Source organism: Mustela lutreola, chromosome 3, assembly GCF_030435805.1.
Source record: "Mustela lutreola isolate mMusLut2 chromosome 3, mMusLut2.pri, whole genome shotgun sequence".
Lineage (NCBI taxonomy): Eukaryota > Metazoa > Chordata > Mammalia > Carnivora > Mustelidae > Mustela > Mustela lutreola.
Genome location: NC_081292.1, coordinates 193,337,663 through 193,357,610, shown reverse-complemented (window position 1 = coordinate 193,357,610; position 19,948 = coordinate 193,337,663). Strand labels below are relative to the sequence as shown.

General features: G+C 38.5%; 1 protein-coding gene across 2 annotated transcripts in view; it reads left to right on the top strand.

The window, feature by feature from the left end:
• Positions 1-19,948, top strand: part of ADAM23 (ADAM metallopeptidase domain 23) — a 177,002-nt gene that overhangs the window by 144,757 nt on the left and 12,297 nt on the right. For both annotated transcript variants that reach the window (XM_059168273.1, XM_059168274.1), the window contains exons 20-24: positions 471-534; positions 2,233-2,338; positions 5,215-5,334; positions 6,675-6,843; positions 8,822-8,933. In XM_059168273.1, coding sequence (XP_059024256.1) covers positions 471-534; positions 2,233-2,338; positions 5,215-5,334; positions 6,675-6,843; positions 8,822-8,933 — 571 coding nt within the window. The remainder of the gene's footprint in view (positions 1-470; positions 535-2,232; positions 2,339-5,214; positions 5,335-6,674; positions 6,844-8,821; positions 8,934-19,948) is intronic.

Sequence of the window (19,948 nt, the reverse complement as noted above, 5' to 3'; positions counted from 1 at the left end):
CTAAAGAATTAAGAATCTAATTTATTGAGTTACGACCATCTTTCAGTAATGTCAGCCTATTGTGGGAAAATATGACTGTTAGAATGTGTTATCATATGTGATCTTATGGGTTTTGTCTTTTCCGAAGCCATGTTCTGATAGAACATTCATACCCAAAAGAAGCAAAAATCATTTTGGAATCGGCCAAGGAAGTATACCATTGTTTGTTTTCTGTAAAATTTAAAATTTCAGATAGTTAATTTTGACTTAAAGAGCTGTACTACGAGATCTGTTCTGAGTTTTAGAATTTAACTGTCTACTCTGCTTCCCTTAAGATGTTTGTGATTTTTATTCTCACTGTGAAAATATTGGGGTATGGAGTGAAAAACGAATCAACTTATCTAAAAACAACAAAAGGAGACCTTGCAGTCCAAATCTGGGGGCAAGGAAACTGGCTGTGTGGGCCTCCTAATGTGTGTCCCTGTCCCCAGGGCCGCTGTTACAATGGGGAATGCAAGACCCGGGACAACCAGTGCCAGCATGTCTGGGGGACAAGTAAGTTGCATTTTCCTGCTTGGTGATGACACACGGGCTTCTCTGATGTTATCCTGCTCTACCAATCTTGCTGAAGACATAGCTTGGAGAGGAGTTTTTATTTTATTTTATTTTATTTTATTTTATTAAGATCTATTTATTTTAGAGAGAGAGAAGGTGGGAGCAGAGAGAGAGGGAAAGAAAGTCTCAAGCAGATTCCATGCTAAGTGCAGATCCCAATGGAGGGCTCAATTCCACAACCCCCAACCATGACCTGAGCTGAAACTAACGGTTGGATGCTTAACTGACTGTGCCATCCAGGTGCCCCTGAAGTGATGATTTTTTTAAAAACTCTAGGAAAGGGTGAGAATAAAGAGAACTGCGAATCTCAGTCACGGAACCACAGAAAACATCTGTTGAAGCTGGGGACTGGTCATCCAAAAAAAGCCATGTCACACTGTGACGGGGATGTCACATGCACATGCAAAGATTGAATTCAGTGTGGCGGTCACATTCATTATCCAACCACTTGTGTTATTCACTCTGTACCTTGGATTTAACCATTACCCCTCAGATTAGCCTTCTGTTCCTTTACCCCGGGAAGTACCAGACTTATTTTTTAAATTCTGTAGTTGTATCGTCTCACTTTGAAGAGAAGAAATGCAGGTCCTTCCTTGGGTGCAGACCCAGAGATTTGCATACGTGGTCCTTGCTCTCAGTATGTTCCGTGAATGTTAATGCACATTCTCTCTCTCTCTCTCTTTTTTAAGATTTACAAAAAATAATTTATTTGAGAGAGAGAGAAAGAGCATGAATGGGAGTAGGGTGAGGGGAAAGAGAGGGGGAAACAGGCTCTCCACTGAGCAGGGAGCCTTGACTACATGGGTCTTGATCCCAGGACCCCAGGATCATGATCTGAGCTGAAGGCAGATGCTTAACTGACTGAACCACCCAGGCATCCCAGTGTACTCTCTTCCTGACATTTATAGTGCCTGACCTGTGAACTTCGGTTCATGGGGACCAGATTACAGAGAGGAATGGGTCTGTCTGATTGGCTAAGACTAGGTCACCCTCAAAGGAAAATAAAGCACGCAAAAGGAGAACAGAACCCCTGCAGGAGTGATTTCCGTGTTTGGCAAATATCATTTAACTGAAAGATTTACTTTCAGTGCTTCAGTTTTGACAGAGGAAAGATAATAGAGGCGCATTTGTCTTTTAAAATGTTTAAATACCAAAACCCAAGTGTTGACATAAAATCTTAATTGCCTAAGACTTTATAATATCTTTTAATACTTGTATAAAACAGGCCTAAGAATCTTTCTTCGTTTTCTACCTGCCACCTCCCTAATTCCTGCTGATGACCATTTCTCCTTCCCTCCCTCAAACCCACCATCAAGAATTCAGAATCAGTTTGTGTCTCAAGTTAAAAACAGCAGCCTGTTGGAGCTGTCTTGGAGTAGCTTGCAAGAGCCAAGTGTTAAATTCTGAGGAATTTCAGAAACCTGTCACCATCCCATTGATAGCTTAAAATTAGCCATATGTTACATCATGGAAATTGACAAGATGGTATTTACACCATGGAAATTGGCAAATGCTATATGTCCGGATTTTTTTTTTTCTTTGTCTGGAGAATCAGTTGTTAAACATTTACATGCACGCTGCTGGTTGTGCATAACAAAGGCCACTAAAACACATGGTCTTTGTGTGTTCTTCTCCAAGAGGCTTCCGGGTCTGACAAGTTCTGTTATGAGAAGCTGAACACAGAAGGCACAGAGAAGGGGAACTGTGGGAGGGACGGAGACCGCTGGATCCAGTGCAGCAAACAGTGAGTGCTCAGCTTTGGGGGCACGAGGAGTGATTTGGAAGCCCTGATTCAAATGTGACTTGAGCACAAAATAAATGTTAATGATTTTTTAAAAAGACTTTATTTATTCACTTGACAGAGAGAGAGAGAGAGAGAGAGAAAGTACAAGTAGGGGGAAGGTGAAAGGGAGAAGCAGACTCTCCAATGAGCAAAGGAGTCTGAAGTGGGACTTGTTCCCAGGTATATATTTCAAAAAACACATTAGTATATCTAGAAGCAAATGGCTGTGGTCCAAGCTGTTAACCATAGCATAGACTCAACAACATTTCTGTAAACTTCAGAACATTTCTCATATGTCATATTTTACTTGATGCTTGTTTTGAAAAGACACTTTGCTAAGGTATTATGCAATGCTGTCAGGTCTTAATTTTCTACTTTTGCTGGAAGATATGGCCTATGAATGTCCTAGTATGCACAGAGCTCTACAAGCAAAATATGTAGACTATGTATCTATTTGGGGGACAGTCCAAAGTAATATATATTTTTGATCATTCCATGAGTGCAACACCATTTGATTTCATTAAACATCTAATGTCCATATCAAATTTTTTTCCCCTTCTAAAAATCATCTAGTTAGTGCATTCCAGAGGAATCTTTTTTTTCAGGAAATGAGATATTCAGGAAATGAGAAAATGAGATATTTTCAGAGTACATTGGTAATATTTTCCCCGGATTAGTTGAGGAACATTAAGATTGTGATTTAGTAGTTTATTAAGGTTACCTCAATGGCATGGAGCTATGGGACCATCAAGTTATGGGCCAAATTTCCTTCATTATCCTTCCCTAGCAGTGAGGATTCTTCTAATTCGGAGGCCGAGGAAGGATTTAAGGAAGGTTTATTTTTTTAGTTAATGATCTGTCTATTGTGCTTCATGAAACTTTGCGAAACTTTGCTCTTCTAGGCAGTCCTTGATGGTGGATGAGGTCTGACGAGGCAATAAATCTTTGACCATAGTTTCTTAAAAATTAAACAAAAATAATAGGACACCTCATGTCTCACGAGTGAGGCACAGATGTTCCAAAATATTGCTCCTCTTTCTGAGGTGCCAGAGACTAGGAGGAAGTGGGGCCTAAAGTCGTAAAAATCCATGTGGTTGAACACCTGGATTTCATTAGCTTCGTTCATTAGCTTAATGTCCTAAACAAACCTGACCATTTCTCTGTATCTTTGTTCCTTCAAAAAGCTTGGAAGGCACTGGATTGGGTCATTGTTGTAAAGATAGCTTTTGACTAGCTATTAACAGAATATCCAACCACCACTGAGTTGAAGAAAATGAATGTGTGTTTTCTGAAATGTTCAAAAGTTGGGAAATAGAACATAGAAGGAGAAAGTGAATAATACACAAATGGACAGTCTGCCAAATAATTATCACATGAGCTCCCATGTCATCCCTTCCTGGATCAAGAAATAGAACTCACAGCATTGCAGAAAATGTATCCTTCCCCACAAGGTGCCCTTATTTTGCTCCGGGAGGTACTACTCATCCTGACTTTTATGACAATTATTTTCTTGCCTTTTAGAGTTTGGCTGCCTCAGTTTTCCTCCCTAAACGATGTATTTTGCCTAAAAGTTTGGTATAACGTTTGGGAATCATACTTCATGTATTATTTTGTAATTTGCCTCTTAAGTTGAGCATTTTAAGCATCTGGCATGGTGTGTGTCACTATTCATATTTATTGTTCATTGGTTTTATTATCATTTGTATTCATGCTCACATACCATGATGTAGTCCCCACTCTGCAAAAACAGGCATTTAGGTTGTGTCCATGTGTTAGCTGTTAGGAACCACGCAGCCATGGGTATTTTTGTACATGTAACTTAGTGCACATTTGTAGACATTCTTCTAATGCCTACATCTAGAATAAAATTTGCTAAGTCAAAGGATATGTGTATTTTCCGTGTCACTGTATGATGTCACAGTTTTCTAAAATGGGCTTGATAGTAAACCTGACCATCAATAATATGTACATGAGAATGTTGTGGAGTTACATACTGAACCAGCACTCGGTATCATCAAACTTTCTAGTTTCCCTCTATCCTGGTGGGTATAAACTGCTACATTATTGTGGTTTTATTGCATTTTTCTGATGACCAATGGAATTTAGTACATTTTCATGCATTTATTGGATATGGACCTCTCTCTTTCTCTCTCTCTCTCTCTTTTTTTAATGTGTCATTTCAATTTCTTGCCCTTTTTTAAGAGGGAGTTCATTGTTTACTTAGCAGAGAGGCTGGACTTAGCTGCTCTCAGGTGGGCTGAGTCATTTAACGATGTCACTAAAGATGCAGATGATTTCTCCCCTCTGCTCTGGAATGCTTAGCATGTTGAGTGTGTATTCTTGGGCTGTGAGCTCACTATAGCAAGGTGGATGCCAAGGCCGCACATCCAAAGGCTGGTAGCGTGGGAGTCAGAACAAAAGGTCTTTCTCCCTGTCATGCTTTAACCTCTTGTCCAGAAGCAACATTCTCCCCTAGCAACTTCCTAGCTGGCTTCTTCTCACATCTCAACATCCAGAGGCCACTTTTAGCTCTATTAGGGCAGGGAGAGTAGGACGGCAAGGACAGCGGGTGTAGGAGTCCGGGCTGCCATGACTAGCTTCAACCAGCCATGATCCGTCCTTTGAGGCTGTGTATGTTGCTGCCCAGACAAAACTGTGATCCTGTTAGCAAGGAAGGAGGGGAGTCATAGCCAACCAACAAAATCTGAACACACATTTTTATTTAGAAGGAGAGAAAATATTTTCAATTTTTGAATATATGCAGACTGAATAGTTATGATTATTTTGAGCTTGATTCTTCCTGTCCTGTTCTGTTTGTTTTTATTTAACATGCTCAGTGATGTGTTCTGTGGGTTTTTACTCTGTACCAATCTTACTCGAGCTCCGCGTATTGGTCAGCTTCAGGGTGAGATCATCCCAACTTCCTTCTACCATCAAGGCCGAGTGATTGACTGCAGGTAATATGTTAAATGTTTGAAAACCTAATGAATCCCAAGAATTACAAATTCAGAAAAATCCGGTGAAATTTTTCCATTTCACACAAGAGGAATGTTGACTTTGATTTTATGATCGCCTTTCACCTTTAGAGTTATTTAAAAAACAACAACAACAACAACAACAACAACAAAGTTGCATATTGATTTGCAAATTACATTTGCCCCCAAATCAGACCACTTTTAGTAGTGGGACGCTCAGTGATTATGGTCATCAAGTAGACTTAACAGTACCCATTTTGACCCATGATTAAAGCTTTGAGCATTGGAATAGGTCACTATTTGAACACTATGTGTATTTTATTTTTTATGACAAAAAAGGCAGTTTAAGCTGTACTTCATATAACATATTTCTGGTTTAGATGATGGCTTAATGAGTAGTCAATCACAGAACGCATTTATTAAAATACTATTTATACTGTAGGCAAACATTTGATATCCAAATATCTGTGAGAACAAGACACAGGGTGTATGAAGCTTTTTTTAAAACCAGGAAGTCATATCATGTTCCAAGTAAGTATAGTTCCCTTCAAAGTAGTCATAATTCTAAGATGCTATGCTTTCATTCAGATGGTATTGTTGTTGCCCAAAACACTATTGGGATTCCCCTACAGAACTGCCTTTAGCATCTGCAAACTTTTATCTGTAGTATCCTTAGAGTAGCAAACCTTCACCTTATGTGAGTGAATGTAAAATTTGGAAACATGCAAAAATTTTTCTAAATAAAATTTAGGAAATTGATTAGGTAAACAAAATGAATAAAATTCTCTTGGTGTAATGACTGCTTTTTTTTTCTTTTCTTTTTTTTTTTTTAACATTTATTTATTTGAAAGATAGCACACATGGGTGTGCAGGAGCTTGTGGGCAGTGGGGGGGGCACAAGGAGAGAATCTTCACGCAGACTCCCCACTGGGTGTGGAGCCCGCTGATGCCCTGAGCTGAAACCAAGAGTCAGACACAACCAACTGAGCCACTCAGGCGCCCCTGTTTTTTTCTTTAAAATTGTTCTGAACACCATTATAACCAGTCTTAGACAATAAGATCCTTCCTGGAATAAATGTCATTTTTTTTTCCTGATGGCATATAGTGTAATAATGATAATGAGAAGTGTTTCATGTCAATGTGCTCTTTTATTAAGGGGAAGTGGGGACAAGAGAAATAAAACGAAAAGTGGAGAAATACTAGGAGCCATTCGTGTCGGCTGACAGCCTCTTTAGTTTCCTGAAGAGCAAGCCCTCATTCATGTTGACTTTCTCTTTCTAGCTATGGTGCTAATGGTTGTATGACTATCTCTCTCCTTTTAGTGGTGCCCATGTGATTTTAGATGATGATACAGATGTGGGCTATGTAGAAGATGGAACGCCATGTGGTCCATCCATGATGTGTTTAGATCGGAAGTGCCTACAGATTCAGGCCCTAAATATGAGTAGCTGCCCACTCGATTCCAAGGGTAAAGTCTGTTCAGGCCATGGGGTAAGTAAGCATCTCTATTCCGGTTCAAACCTTTATGGGCTGGCATCCTCACAGTTCACAGTGGTTAGACTTTCATTCTAGCCATTCTCCCTTTGTGAGTGTTGCCAGTCTCTATGCTCTGACTATAATGATTTCCTTCATATCCTTATCTGCTAAGGATAATACCCATATGTGTTGATATGATTTTATCTTGTTGTTTCTTTTATCACTGGCTATTTGTATTTACCACATTGTCTATAGCTTGACATCTAAAGAGTTGGAAGAAAATTGATACAGTTCCTAAAAGAGCTGTAGCCCCCATGTGCATTACTTTGTACCATTCAAAATAACTTCATTCCTCCCAGTAATTCCCTTTTAGCTACTCAGCCTGTATCCTGTATGCCAGATAGCATAGACTAGAGCTTGGATCACTGATAGAATTCACATGTTTCAAGTCAAATAGTTATGCTCAGACCATTACCAGCTGAAGAGAAGAGGCTGTCTCTACTCAAACCTGCATGTATTTCTAATTCCGTGAACTATGAATGAGTTATATTTGTAATTCTATGGAGCGGTTGGGCAGACACTTCCTGGCAAACCTAGGCTTAATATCTAGAAACAAATTTTAATAATTATTTAAAGTGGCTTAATCAAAGAAAGATATTTCCAAAAAATTAATACAGACTTTAGAAATGGAAAAAAAAAAAAAGGGACATGAAGAAATTTTGAGAGTGCTGATGTAAAAGGAAGATGCTGGAATGAAGGTAAACATAATTCAGAATATAGCTAGCAGACAATGTGGAGGATAAAGAGGCAGAAGGCCTAAGGAGGACATGCCCAGTGACTATTTAGAGTTTCACGTTTGGTTGAATACTAGGCTTGTGGGACGGAGGGAGGACAGGGTAGCTTAGTGATTTAGAGCATGGATTCGGAGGCTAGATGGAGCCGTGGGTTTGAGTCCTGGCTCTGCTTCTTGTTCTCCTGTTGACTTTGGGTAAGTCACTTACCCTCTCTCAGCCACTGGGCTGCTAGAGTGAGGATTGAATCAGATGCCTTCCATAAAGCGCTCAGCATCGTCAATGTGCAGCAATCACTCTGTCAAAATAAAAGCCCCAGAGAGACTTTCCAGTTACTGTTCTGAACACATCATAACACTTAACCCCTAAAAGGCCCTTCATTCTCTACTACCCCTCCCACTTTTTCGTCCTGTTAAATAAAAGTTCAAATTCAGCCTCGTTAATCATAATTGTGATATTATAACATTTCAGATTAAAAAGCTTCTTATAGCAATAAGCTTATGTTCAATTTACCACCTCTAATGATTGGTCTCTGAATGTATATCACAGACAGAGAAGAGTTTAAGCCCCTCTGTCTCTGGTTTGCAGATGGTGATTTATTTCATCTAAATTACAGGCCTCTTCCAGCATGCTGCTTGGTCTCCAGGACAAGCAAAAGGAGACAAAGATCATGCTAGAGGGTCTTCAGCCTGGCTGACTGAGAGAAGGGTGGTGGGCGGGGTGCTCATTTGGTTGGGACAGTGCCACCAAACAAATGTGATATTGGACACAGTGAGGTAAAACAGGGCATTGGTGATTTATGTCTTCTGGTCTTTAATCACTGGCCTTGCCACTGGAGCCCAGGATCTATTAATTTCTTGAATTAAGCTTATGTTTTTAAAGTATGTTCCTTAGAAACAACGACTTCTGAAAAAAACTACATCATCAGACATTTGTGCATTTAAATAATTTTTCAACATCAACAATTAACATTTAGTTGAAAGTTTCTTCTTTTTAATGGATCTCTCTCTCTCTCATTAACAAGAAAACACCAACAATTTAATGTATCCATCATCTCTCCTTCTCAACCATGGGGGACTTAAAAAATTCAAAATGGTTTTTAAAAGTTTCTGCCCCCCTGCCCCATGTCTCTTTTACTGTTATTGCCATTATTCAGAAAAGCACAGCAAAAATGTGCTCTCTGTGTTCTTTGTTCTTCACAGGTGTGCAGTAACGAAGCCACCTGCATCTGTGATTTCACCTGGGCAGGGACAGACTGCAGCATCCGGGATCCAGTCAGGAACCTTCACCCTCCCAAGGATGAAGGACCCAAGGGTTTGTGTGATTTCGGTTTCAATTCATTGCGTACTGAATTTGTTGGTACTCTTCCAATGGTGCCAGTATAACAACTTAATAGATGTGAAAGGAGACACATCAGAATATCTTGGTTTTTTGCCAATCAAATATATAATTCATGTTACTGCAGAATTAAGGATTCTAGAATGATGTGTTGCTTTCAATACAAATACCAATACAAAATACAAAAAAATTTAAATTTCCTCTTAGTTTAGAACTGAGATGAGGAAGAAGTAAGTATACCGGTTTTCTTCCTTCCAATTTCCTTTCTTTCTTTTAAACCTTCTTTTTCCATAATTACATATGTTAATCATTTTATAGTTTATCTATGCTATGCCAGTTTTCTAATAGATAGAGTCTTTTGGCTGACGTGAGACTACTCATTCCTCCCTCCAGAGGGAGATGGCAGTTTTCTGTGCTCTGTTTAAACACAGCTTTGATTAGAAAGAAGTTGAAAATCTTCACAGAACTTTCATTCTTCAAAGAGAACATGAAAGATCTGGACTTTGTCTTAATCAGCCATCAGACGGAAAGAAATTAGAATTTTATTTTTTTTTAATTTTTATTTTTTAAAAAGAATTGATTTATTTCTTATTTATTTATTTAGGGAGAGTGAGCAGGGGGAGGGGCAGAGGGAGAGAGAAAGACTCTCAAGCAGACTTTGTACTGCCCTCTACTCAGGACTCAATCCCATGACCTTGAGATCATGACCTGCGCCAGAGTCAAGAGTCAGATGCTCAGATAACTGAGCCATCCGGGTGCCCCTTAAAATTTTAGAATTGGAAGGCGTCTCAATGGCCATGAGAACCACCCTCGTTTTGTGGATGAGAAAACCCAGACCTTGAAGTCAGGTGACATTCTATAATTACCCAGGTAACCAGACACAGGTCTGGGACCAGGACCCAAGGGCCCAGTATCAGGCTCATTGTCTTCCTTTACGTTGTGTTATAGTGTAGTCTTTGCCATCATGAACATGGTAATCACTTTCTCATTATTCCTTCTATTCACGATCCCTCATATGATTTTCAAAGATCTAAAAAAGGCATCCGTTACAATAGGCTTACTACAGCATCTACAGCATTGTACCTGAGAAACCGCAGTCGCTAGTACAAAAGGTAGATCCCAGTGACATCATACATCACGATGTATGATGTCTTCTTCTCTTACATGGTACCACTAATGGCATTTTATAAATAATTATCATGATGCTTTCCCTGTAGGTAGGAAAAACACATATAGAAATAGTATCATTTGATCTGCTTACTTTTGCATGAAACTCATTTAAACTCTCTGAATGGTATCATTGTCCATATGCGAAAATATGACTTTAAAAATGTATGAAGCTCCATGGTCCTTGATTCCTGAAGAGATGTAGCTGGTCCGGGTGCATGTGTAATGTTCAGTAATAGTGGGTGTGTTTAACATTCTCCGTGCATTTGCAGAATATGGCCATGAAATTAAAATTCTGTAGGAATCATAGTCACGCCCTCACAGTCTATTTCTGTTCTCCTTCTTCTATTTGTAAAAAGGAACCAGTTCCACTTTTAAATTCAGTCTTTAGTTACTTTAGAACTGGAACAAAAAATTCTTGGATCCACCTTCAGAAGTTAGATTTAGAGCAGATTTAAGGCTCTTACAAGGGAAGCAGATGTTCACGCTTTCCAGAATTTCTCTCCATGGCATGTTAGTTTCTCTTTATTCTCCTAAAGCTCTAGATGCTGTCTCTTCAAGTGATATATAAAGATGCCTGAAAAGATGATCAGAGCTCAACTGGCTTAGCCTCTGTCCTCTTTCATTAGGTGAGGCGGGGGTTTTATCAGGTGTCTACTTCTGTCTGTTCCCCATTCCCTCGCCCACCCATGCCTAGAAAGCTTAGTTGGAGGCGTCAACAGCTGCCATCTGAAGAAGAGATTCACAGTTGGCTTCTGTCTTATTTTCCTTGTCTCTGTGGTACTCTTCTATATTTTAAAAGTAACTCTTAAGACCATTCAAGGAATACATGCTTATTGTAGAGAAGTTTGAAAATACAGAAAAGATTAAAAAGAAAATAAAAATCATGCTTAATTCCACAACTGAGAGGTTATCCATATACACACCCTGGTATGTTTCTTTTCTGTTGCATGTTTTCTTTTCTCATTTTTAATGAAGACAGTGGAGTCACTAGGGGAAATAAAGGTCCCCACTGGTTCTAAAATTGTTAAAATCCTCGTGACTCTGGTAATCTTGATTAAATTGAAAAAAGCCATTAATTACTATAAATGAAGAACAGTCCTTATTGTAAATTATTAGATTTCTGGAAAAGGCAAACAATTTTAGTATGACTAAATAATAGCTCTGTCTATAATGGTTACTAATATCTTTCTAGTCTCTATAGAAAACTCCATTAATACTCTAGTAAAGCGAGAAACAACAGAAATGAAAGTTTAACACCTTGTAGTGAGTTTATGATTTTATTTTTGATACTCTGGTTAAAAGAAAATGGTAATAGAGAAACTGAACTTTATCTCTAATTTTATCTAGATAGCAAATATTTATTGACTCTCTACAATCAAACGACCACATATCGTTGGCATGCTGTAGGCTCTCAATAAACATTACATCCTTTTCCATTGGGAACATGTGAAGGAAATAAAATGGTGCACGTTTGGGCTGATTTTCAGTTTATCAGTAATCATGTCATATTGCCTTGTTGAAGAGGAGGAGGTCATGAACCCCAGATATTGAAACAATCTGTACTTTCTTGACTGTAGGTTCAGTAACTTGTGAAGTACCTCGGGTTTCCTCTAAATGCCATATATTCTTTCTCATGATGGAATTAGTTTGGGTGGCACTTATCTTACTGATGACAGTAGGTGCTTCTCAATTGCACTGTGGACTGTGGATAGGACTGGCCACAGTCCTATCCATAAATGAAGGTTTTCTGTATAGATACAGTGACAGCATATTAAAAAATAATTAGTTTAGTGTGCTTTCTTGTTAGGGAGGAAAAAAATTCAAAAGGAAAATTGAAAATGTTGCCTTTTTTATTCCTAACGTGGGCATAAAGGATAAATTGTCTCCAACTGCAGGCCTCTGGCTCAAAGCCTAATTAGTAAGAATCAAGGAGAACTCTGTGACATTGCTTCAGTTGATTTGGGGGCATCAGAAATGAGCCAATGTGGTTTGCGTGTTTTATTTTAACAGTAAGTTTCTGGAAGAATAAAAATTCAACCTCTCCATCTGAGTAGGGACAAAAAAAGCACATAAAAATAATGCCATTGAAGTCACTCTGCACTTGTTGACCCACCGTTTAAAGCACACTGGTTTATTTCCTCCAATTTCTCAAACCAAAATTATTAAAGACAGGAAATAGCATTTCAAAGCACAAACCATGTGAGCAGGGATTTTTTTTTTTAAATATTTTCTATTGCATATTACTTCACTCATCTTCTCCACATTGTCATTTATTTCACATATGAAGAACTCTTCTGGTGCTTCTCCTGACGTGTGTCCACTGAATTCATGGAGAGAAATTATTTTGGTTTGTCCTCATGGGGTACAAGTTTGCACCCTTTAAAGGGCCTGGAAGTCCCACCTGCTACAGGGAGAACCAGTAGAAGTACTGGTAATTTTTGACAATTTATGGACATCTTTGCACGGTGCTTTTATGCAATACAATGGAACATCTCTCATTGGATGATTCACATCACTATTATGGGAGGGAAGAGAAGAAACTGAAACATATCGCATGTTGTCATTGATAAGGAAGGGCAGAGACCATTCCTGCAAGTTTTGGTCAGCCCCTCTCATTATGTCCATAGTCATCAAATCAGAGATAGAAGGGCCTTAGTGGCCATTCAGTCCAGACCCATTGCTCTGCAAAGGAGAAAACTACCCTTAATCCAGGTTAACTGCTAGATGGGGACAGAGCCAAGAATCAAACATAGATCACCTAATCTTGAGCTGATTGCTTTTTCTGTTTCTGTTTTTCTGCCTCATTTAAAGCTGAGTATTCAGTTATTCTGCTGGTTCTCACAGCATAGCAATAAGTAGAAGAAGTGAAACAGTAACCAGGTAATGATTAAGCTGGCTAGCTGATCCATTACCTGCCAAGGGAGTATTATGTTATTAGCATTTAGTATTTTGAGAACAATAATTTCTAAGTGTTAATACTTAGAAATTATTAATAAGTGTTAATACCTTGAAGGATATTATTTAGTGTTTCCATGTACCTTTTCCATATATCTTGTTGATAACTTCCTTTGTGAATGCACAGATATTTGATTTTGTAGTTCAGACCATTAGATATTATGTTACCATATATGGTTATGCCCATGTATAATTATATATCACTTATGTATTCTTTTCATTAATAATGGCCTCCTCAATAACCTAAAAATTTACCAGGTTTAAAATTTTTTTAGTAGCTGAGTTTGAGTTCAGAAAAACTCCATGACATTCTCAGTGACAATGTGAACTGACTGAAATAATGTTCTTATATGAAATAATTTGTTTTTCATCTTTTTTAGACATTTGTCCCAATGTACCTGAAAAAGAACTTAATTGTTTTTTTAATTTTATGGAGAAGAGTAAAGAGATCTGATTGTGTGTTTAACATTGAAATACGGAGCTAGAAAACACATCTGCTCATCATGCCAATATTATACTCTTAAGTATAAAGAGTGTATTTAGTATTTATTTCTAATCTTAAATTTTAGGCAAAATCATAAATCCCTGCAGAAAGAATTTTGGCTTATAGAGTACAAATGATGGCTTTGATGCCTCCTGCCTTTGAAGTATTAAGGGATGCAGGATTGTAGCCCCTTTGGCTCTTTAGAATCACATGGATGAGATAATGCACATTTTTGTTTAAGAAACTCTCTAAAAGTATGGAAAAAAAAAACCCAACTCTTCATTTTCAAAAGCACAGTTTCACACTATCTGAAGCATGACTTGTCTGTGGAAGAATTCTACATATAATGTAGAGAGTCTCATGGAAAGGAGGAAGGATATAGTTTGTACCTTAATATTACATGCTTACTAAAAATTCTGCCTTTTTAGCATGAGTGATCCTAGATAGCAGGGAACCCAAATGAAAAACAGTGATAATAATAAACCACAAACAACAGAGATTAATGAGGAAACAAAAATGAAGACATACTGCTAGGTAATAAAGAATTTCCACAAACAACTTATAATGTGAAGGTAAGTACGTTAAAGAGTTAGGGAACAGAGTCAAATCCCTAATGGGGGAATTGCGTTAGCGGCTGGAGTCTTTCCAAGTTCCATCTCCAGGTTTGGTGGGATGCAGAGAAAAATAAGCTGTGTCATCATGTGCCTGCCGGAGCTCCTGGAACACAAAAGGACTGTTAATAGACAAATAAATGAAGGAGTAAATGAATGAACAGTGACAGTTAAGTCATTAATAAATTAGTACAGAAGCAGAATGACAGCAGAGGCCCCTGAAGGCTCAAGGGTTGGTTTGTTGGTTTGTTTTAATGAGAAGTTATCTCCTTTGTAGCTATGAGGAGCAGCCGAACCCTCAGTTTTCAAAGTTGTCCCCTGTAAAAATCTACCCACTTGCAAGCCACTTGATTAATTCATGTCAGCTTAAACACAGCTTGAGTCACGACCCACTGGAAAAGATAGGGCTGTGAAGTATCATGATACAGAGTCAAGTGTACTTAACATACGTTTTCAGTATACCAGAATGAAAGGTAGTGTGGGAGAGAAGGCAAGCAAACGGGAGGGGATACTTTTGAAAAAGTTCTTTTTTCCCACTTATTTTATCTTGCTTTGCTCTTAAGAGTGGCTATCAGTTAAGAATTTGGAGATCATCATTCTTGTTTGGCAGAGACTATAGACTGTATCTGTTTATGTGGAATGCATATTTGAAGCAACTTAGCAATGCCTTGCTCCTCTGGTTGGTTTCTAAAACCCGCAGGACAGATCGCCTCATCTTGATTCTACAGTGAGCAATTACATCCAGAGCAAACACAAAAGCCTCCTTAAATTGCTATTCTATTCATCATTCATGCAGTTATAGTTTTTAAAATTTAATAAATATTCATTTAGCTCCACATTTTGCTGGTGTGTGTGTGTGTGTGTGTGTGTGTGTTCTACAATTCAGCATTATAAAGAGTTGTAGCTTATATAAAAACTGAAGAGGTAATAGGACTTTCACGCCTTTTGGCTCTGAGGGCCAATGTCCAAATCTTAAGCAAAATCAATCATTCAATCAATCAATTACAAAATAATATATCCTTGTTAATTTAGTATTCTGAAGGCAGTGATTTTTATGATCTTAAAAAAAAATGAGTATTTATATCTGTAATACCTTTCATTCCAGTATTAGCCTCCACAATTTAGAAATCTGAGATATAGTTTAGGTTATTTTGGATTATAATGTATTGTCATAGTAGGAAAATACCATCACCACCTTATATGTTGGTTTTCTTAACTTTCCCCTCAGTGCCCTCCGTAGACTTGTAGACTTTCTCTTTTTTTTGTTGTTGTTGTGTTTCCCTTTTTTTTTTTTTTTGCTTTTTAAGAACAACTCAGCTCATGCCTACCCAACTAGAATCTCTCCCTCATACTGTTTGCCCTGTGATAAATTGAAGTTGATAAATTGAAGTACAGCTGCCCACCAGAGTTGGAGATCCAAGGTTCTCTTTCTTCTGTGGGAGCACAGTTAGACAAAAAGGTCAATGATACCAGTATTACGCCTTAAAAAAACTGTGAGTTCAGATTGTGGTTCTTTGTTTTGCTTCACTGTCTCATGGCACATGGTCTGTGTGATGCTGCCTCTCTTTTCATTAGTAAAGTGATCTGAAGCCAGTACTTTTGATTCACATGGAGAAGAGGTAGAGTGTGTGTATGTCCACATGCTTCCATCTCCCTGCGCCCACCCCCCCCCCCCCGCCCACACACACACTCAATCTTAACTAGTCAGCTTCCTGCCTGAACACGAAGCTTCATCTTGCCTGTGTGGAGAGCATCTTGGGGACCCTTTTTGCAGTATCCAAAATCTCTGCGTGGAAGGGGTGATGTGCGGGGATGGAGTGTCTCCACTCAGTCATCTACCGCTGGGCCATCCCAAGCTTCCCAGTGACCCTAACTTACTCTCAGTGAATAGTTTATGCACTGGAAACTGTAAACAAAAAACCTAAATGCCCAACTAATGGGACAGAAACCCAAACATCACAGAGTTAGGTGAAATACATTCTTCTATATGAAAATACGCCTAATTTTAAAGATAATTCTGTTTTAAATTTGTAAGGATTTTCACAAAATTGGGTAAAAAGTTCTGAATTTTAAAAATGCATAGCTCTTTAGGCTTATTTTGCAGTTTGAGAAATTTATAAAGTATATTAATGGTTTGTTACTTTGTAATTAAAATCCAGACTTGCTGTTATGCAATTTAAGTAACATTTTAATTCCAACTCATTCCTTGTAGGAACTCTAATTCCAGTTAGGTTATTTATGTGTTTAAAAGTATTTATAAGAGATGATGTTTTTAAGAAGGGTTTGTGGAGTTTGAGGTTTAATTATCCTCAAAATCACCGAAATTATTTTCAAGTATTTTCAGTGTGTACGTAGACCTTCGTCTCAAATCTTAAAGGAAAGATGTCAGTATTTAAGTGACACTCAAAGGATTTACTAAATAGAGTATTTTGTGTATTAACAAAATCAGTGTGTAATTAATTTCCTATGTTAAAAAAAATCTCCGTTTTCCCTCCACACAGTGAACATGGCCACAAGCAGGCTGATAGGTGCTGTGGCAGGCACCATTCTGGCCCTGGGGGTGATTTTTGGAGGCACAGGGTGGGGAATAGAGTAAGCATCTTTGTGAGTTTCAGAGTGTTTCTCTTTGGTTCCTGGTGTGTGAGCTGACCCTTGGTACCTGACCCCTACTGTGTGTTGTCTCGTTGACGTGATTCCCATGCTAGTGCAACTTGTGGTGTGGTTTGGATATGTTTGTGTCGTGTGGTTTTCTTGTGCAGTGAAGAACCTTCTCCTGTCTGGAACAATGTGGGGCATAAAATAATACCGGGGTGCTTATGATGTCTTCAGAATTAAGATGATGGTCCAAAAGCTTTCATTGCTCCTCTACTTACCAAAAGCCATTTCAAGATACAGACCTTTTATTGTCATTATTTTTTATTGGCAAAAAAAAAAATGCTTTTATATGAGTGTTTGATTAGGATTCCTTTAATGAATGTGATCTTCACCAATCAAATAGATCCACGTATCTAAATAAGAATTATCAACAGCTGTAGCTTCTTTTTAAGATAATCTGAATGATAGTCAATATTTTCCATTTAATTAAAGTGATAGGGGAGGCTTTGGCTTAATTTTTTCAAAGAAGATATCCTACATATCCTACATATTGCCTTCATTTTTTTTATATAAAATAGATAATTCAAATTAGAAATTTACATAAATATTTGGGACCTAAGAGTATGAAGAAGAAAGAGGTATTTATCCAAACCTGCAAAACCTTCAGTGAAAAGTTGCCAATTATCTGGTGGTTTTGTCTTCAAAGTAGCCAGTGCATTAACTAGTAAATTGTGTGTCACTTGCCTGTCGATCTCTGACAGAAATATAAGCTCTTTTGGTGCCTTCATTTAGGTTACTCTGTACTTGATCTACAGCCTCAAAATAGGTGTCAGTTCTCCATGGGATATTGCCTTCATGAGGTTGCTAATCTGCAGACTAAAAGATTATTGTGATTTTTTCCCCCTCTCTCTCTAATTCTAGAGAACACTTACAGACGACAGAAATACCCCTTCATGTGCTGTCTTTGTGTTCACGTGGGCAGTGGTAACACTTCTCAGTGGCCCAGGGATGAAGTACTAGTGTCTTAAGGAATCACTGGATACCCTCTACTCAACTGGTCCAAACTACGGGCATGTTGATCCTATTACACAGTTTCCTCCTTAGTCCCAGTAATGACAGCCCACGGGTGCTCTTCCATTCAGGGCCGAGGAGAGCCGGGCACTGCACATCAGTAAGGTCCTGCTCTGTGTTAAAGAGTACCTGAACTTTCTCTTGCCTGGTTTAAAGAACTTTGACTAGACTTGTAACCTGCTCACTCACATCCTTCTGCTGGGGACTGTGAGGTAGTTAACTCAGAACAGCTAGAAACACTGGGAAAGATATTTTGTTTCTCTCTACTTGTTAGAAAAGAAAGTAGTATGGCAGAGGGAATACCTTTAGAGAAAACAAACCCTGTATTGTATAATCTCACCTTGGATCTGCAGACTGGATTATATATAGAAGTAACTTTCCTTTTCCAGGGGAAATTTTCTATATACATTTATGTGAAATTCCTCCTTAAAGAAAGGTAGTTTTCTAAAACAAACAAATAAACAAACAAACAAACCCCAAACTTTCCAGTGGTGTTTTTTAGATTATTTATTGACCATAATTGTGATGTACTGCAGTGTACCAACTAAGGGATGCATTTTAATAATTTTCCCTTTGAGCCTTAGAGATAGGCAAACCCCAAGGCATTTGTTGTAAAGCAGGGCCCTTGTCACCAGCCTTTGTTCTCATCCTCCCTTCCAGTCTTGTTGGTTTGAGCCTATTTTTGGTTGTGACAGGTAAGTCCATATGAGTGTATTTTTTTCCTAAAAATAGATTTGTTATTTATTATCCTTGGTTGATGCACTATTTTTATTAGCTGATTGTTTTCCTTCTATATCTAAATTTTGCCATAATTGCTAAATCACAGATGTAAATTTTTAAAAATCCACAATGGTACAGTACAAATTGTTTTAAAACTTCCTGGCTTAGCTGATAGTGTCATGTTCATTCACTCGCTAAGGATTCCATGGACAGAGGTTTGGGGTTTTTTGTGTGTTTGGGATTTTCTTGGGGGGCGGGGATGGGGGGCTTTTTTTTCTACTCTGTAGTTTAGAACTGTAAATCAGGAATCATTTCTCATGAATTATGTATTGATTCTAACCCAGCCTGTTTTCTGAGCTAGTAAAGGGCAGATCATGCCTAAAGCATAATGTACGCGGAAATATAAATATTTTCTCCGTGTTTGTTTCAAAATGTGTTTCCGTATAAAAGGGTGGGAAGGAAATACATATAAATGGAATGTTTTGTTAGAGCAGGGGTTCTCGAACTTTCCATAAGAGGCCAGGGGGTAAATAGTTTTGACTTTGCAGGCCACAGGATGTTTGCCACAACCTGTGACTCTGCTGTCTTCGCACAAAAGCTACTTGTAAACAACATGAAAAGGAATGAGTGTGGCTGTCTTCCAATCAAATTTCTTCACAAAAACAGGAAGTGGGGCCAGATTTGGGCAGTGGGCTATAGCTTGCTGACCCTTGATTTATAGCATAAGCTTTAGAGTCAGACAAATCAGTCTTCAAATCTTGCCTCTGTCACTACGTTCTAGAAGGCACGGTTTCTTCTTCTATTAAACAGGGATAGTCATCATTCCTACCTCGTACGGTTTTTGTGAGGATCCAGTGAGCTAATATTTGTCACGTGCTTAGAACCACACCTGACACATAGTAAGTGCTCAGTGCACAGTGACCAGCCTACCTTTCTTGCTCTCTTATTACTAGTTATTATTATTTGTGCATTGCTGAAGGCCACTGAGATGTGTGTTTTGTAGGACTTCAGCGGTTAGTCTTAAGAAGGTGTCACGAGCCCGCAATCCTGAAGAGACCACATCCTCAAACCCCCATCGGAGCTCTCCTCCTACCTTTCCCCTCACTCGGACAAGCACTGGGTGGTCTCTGAATCAAAAATGTGTGATCACACGATTTTAGTGCTGCTCAAAGTGGCATCCATTTATGTACACAGTTGAGGGCACCAATGTGAGCAGAAAAGAGAATTTTTTTTTTTCACACAGAAATGAATATAGTCACAAAGTCGAGGGGTTTAGGGAAAATACCAAAAGGGGCTTTATGACTTCCGGGAACAGGATATTCAGTCAGGCCTGGAAGTATGCTGCCGATGGGGGCCCTGTACCCATGTATCAGCATCCCGAAGGA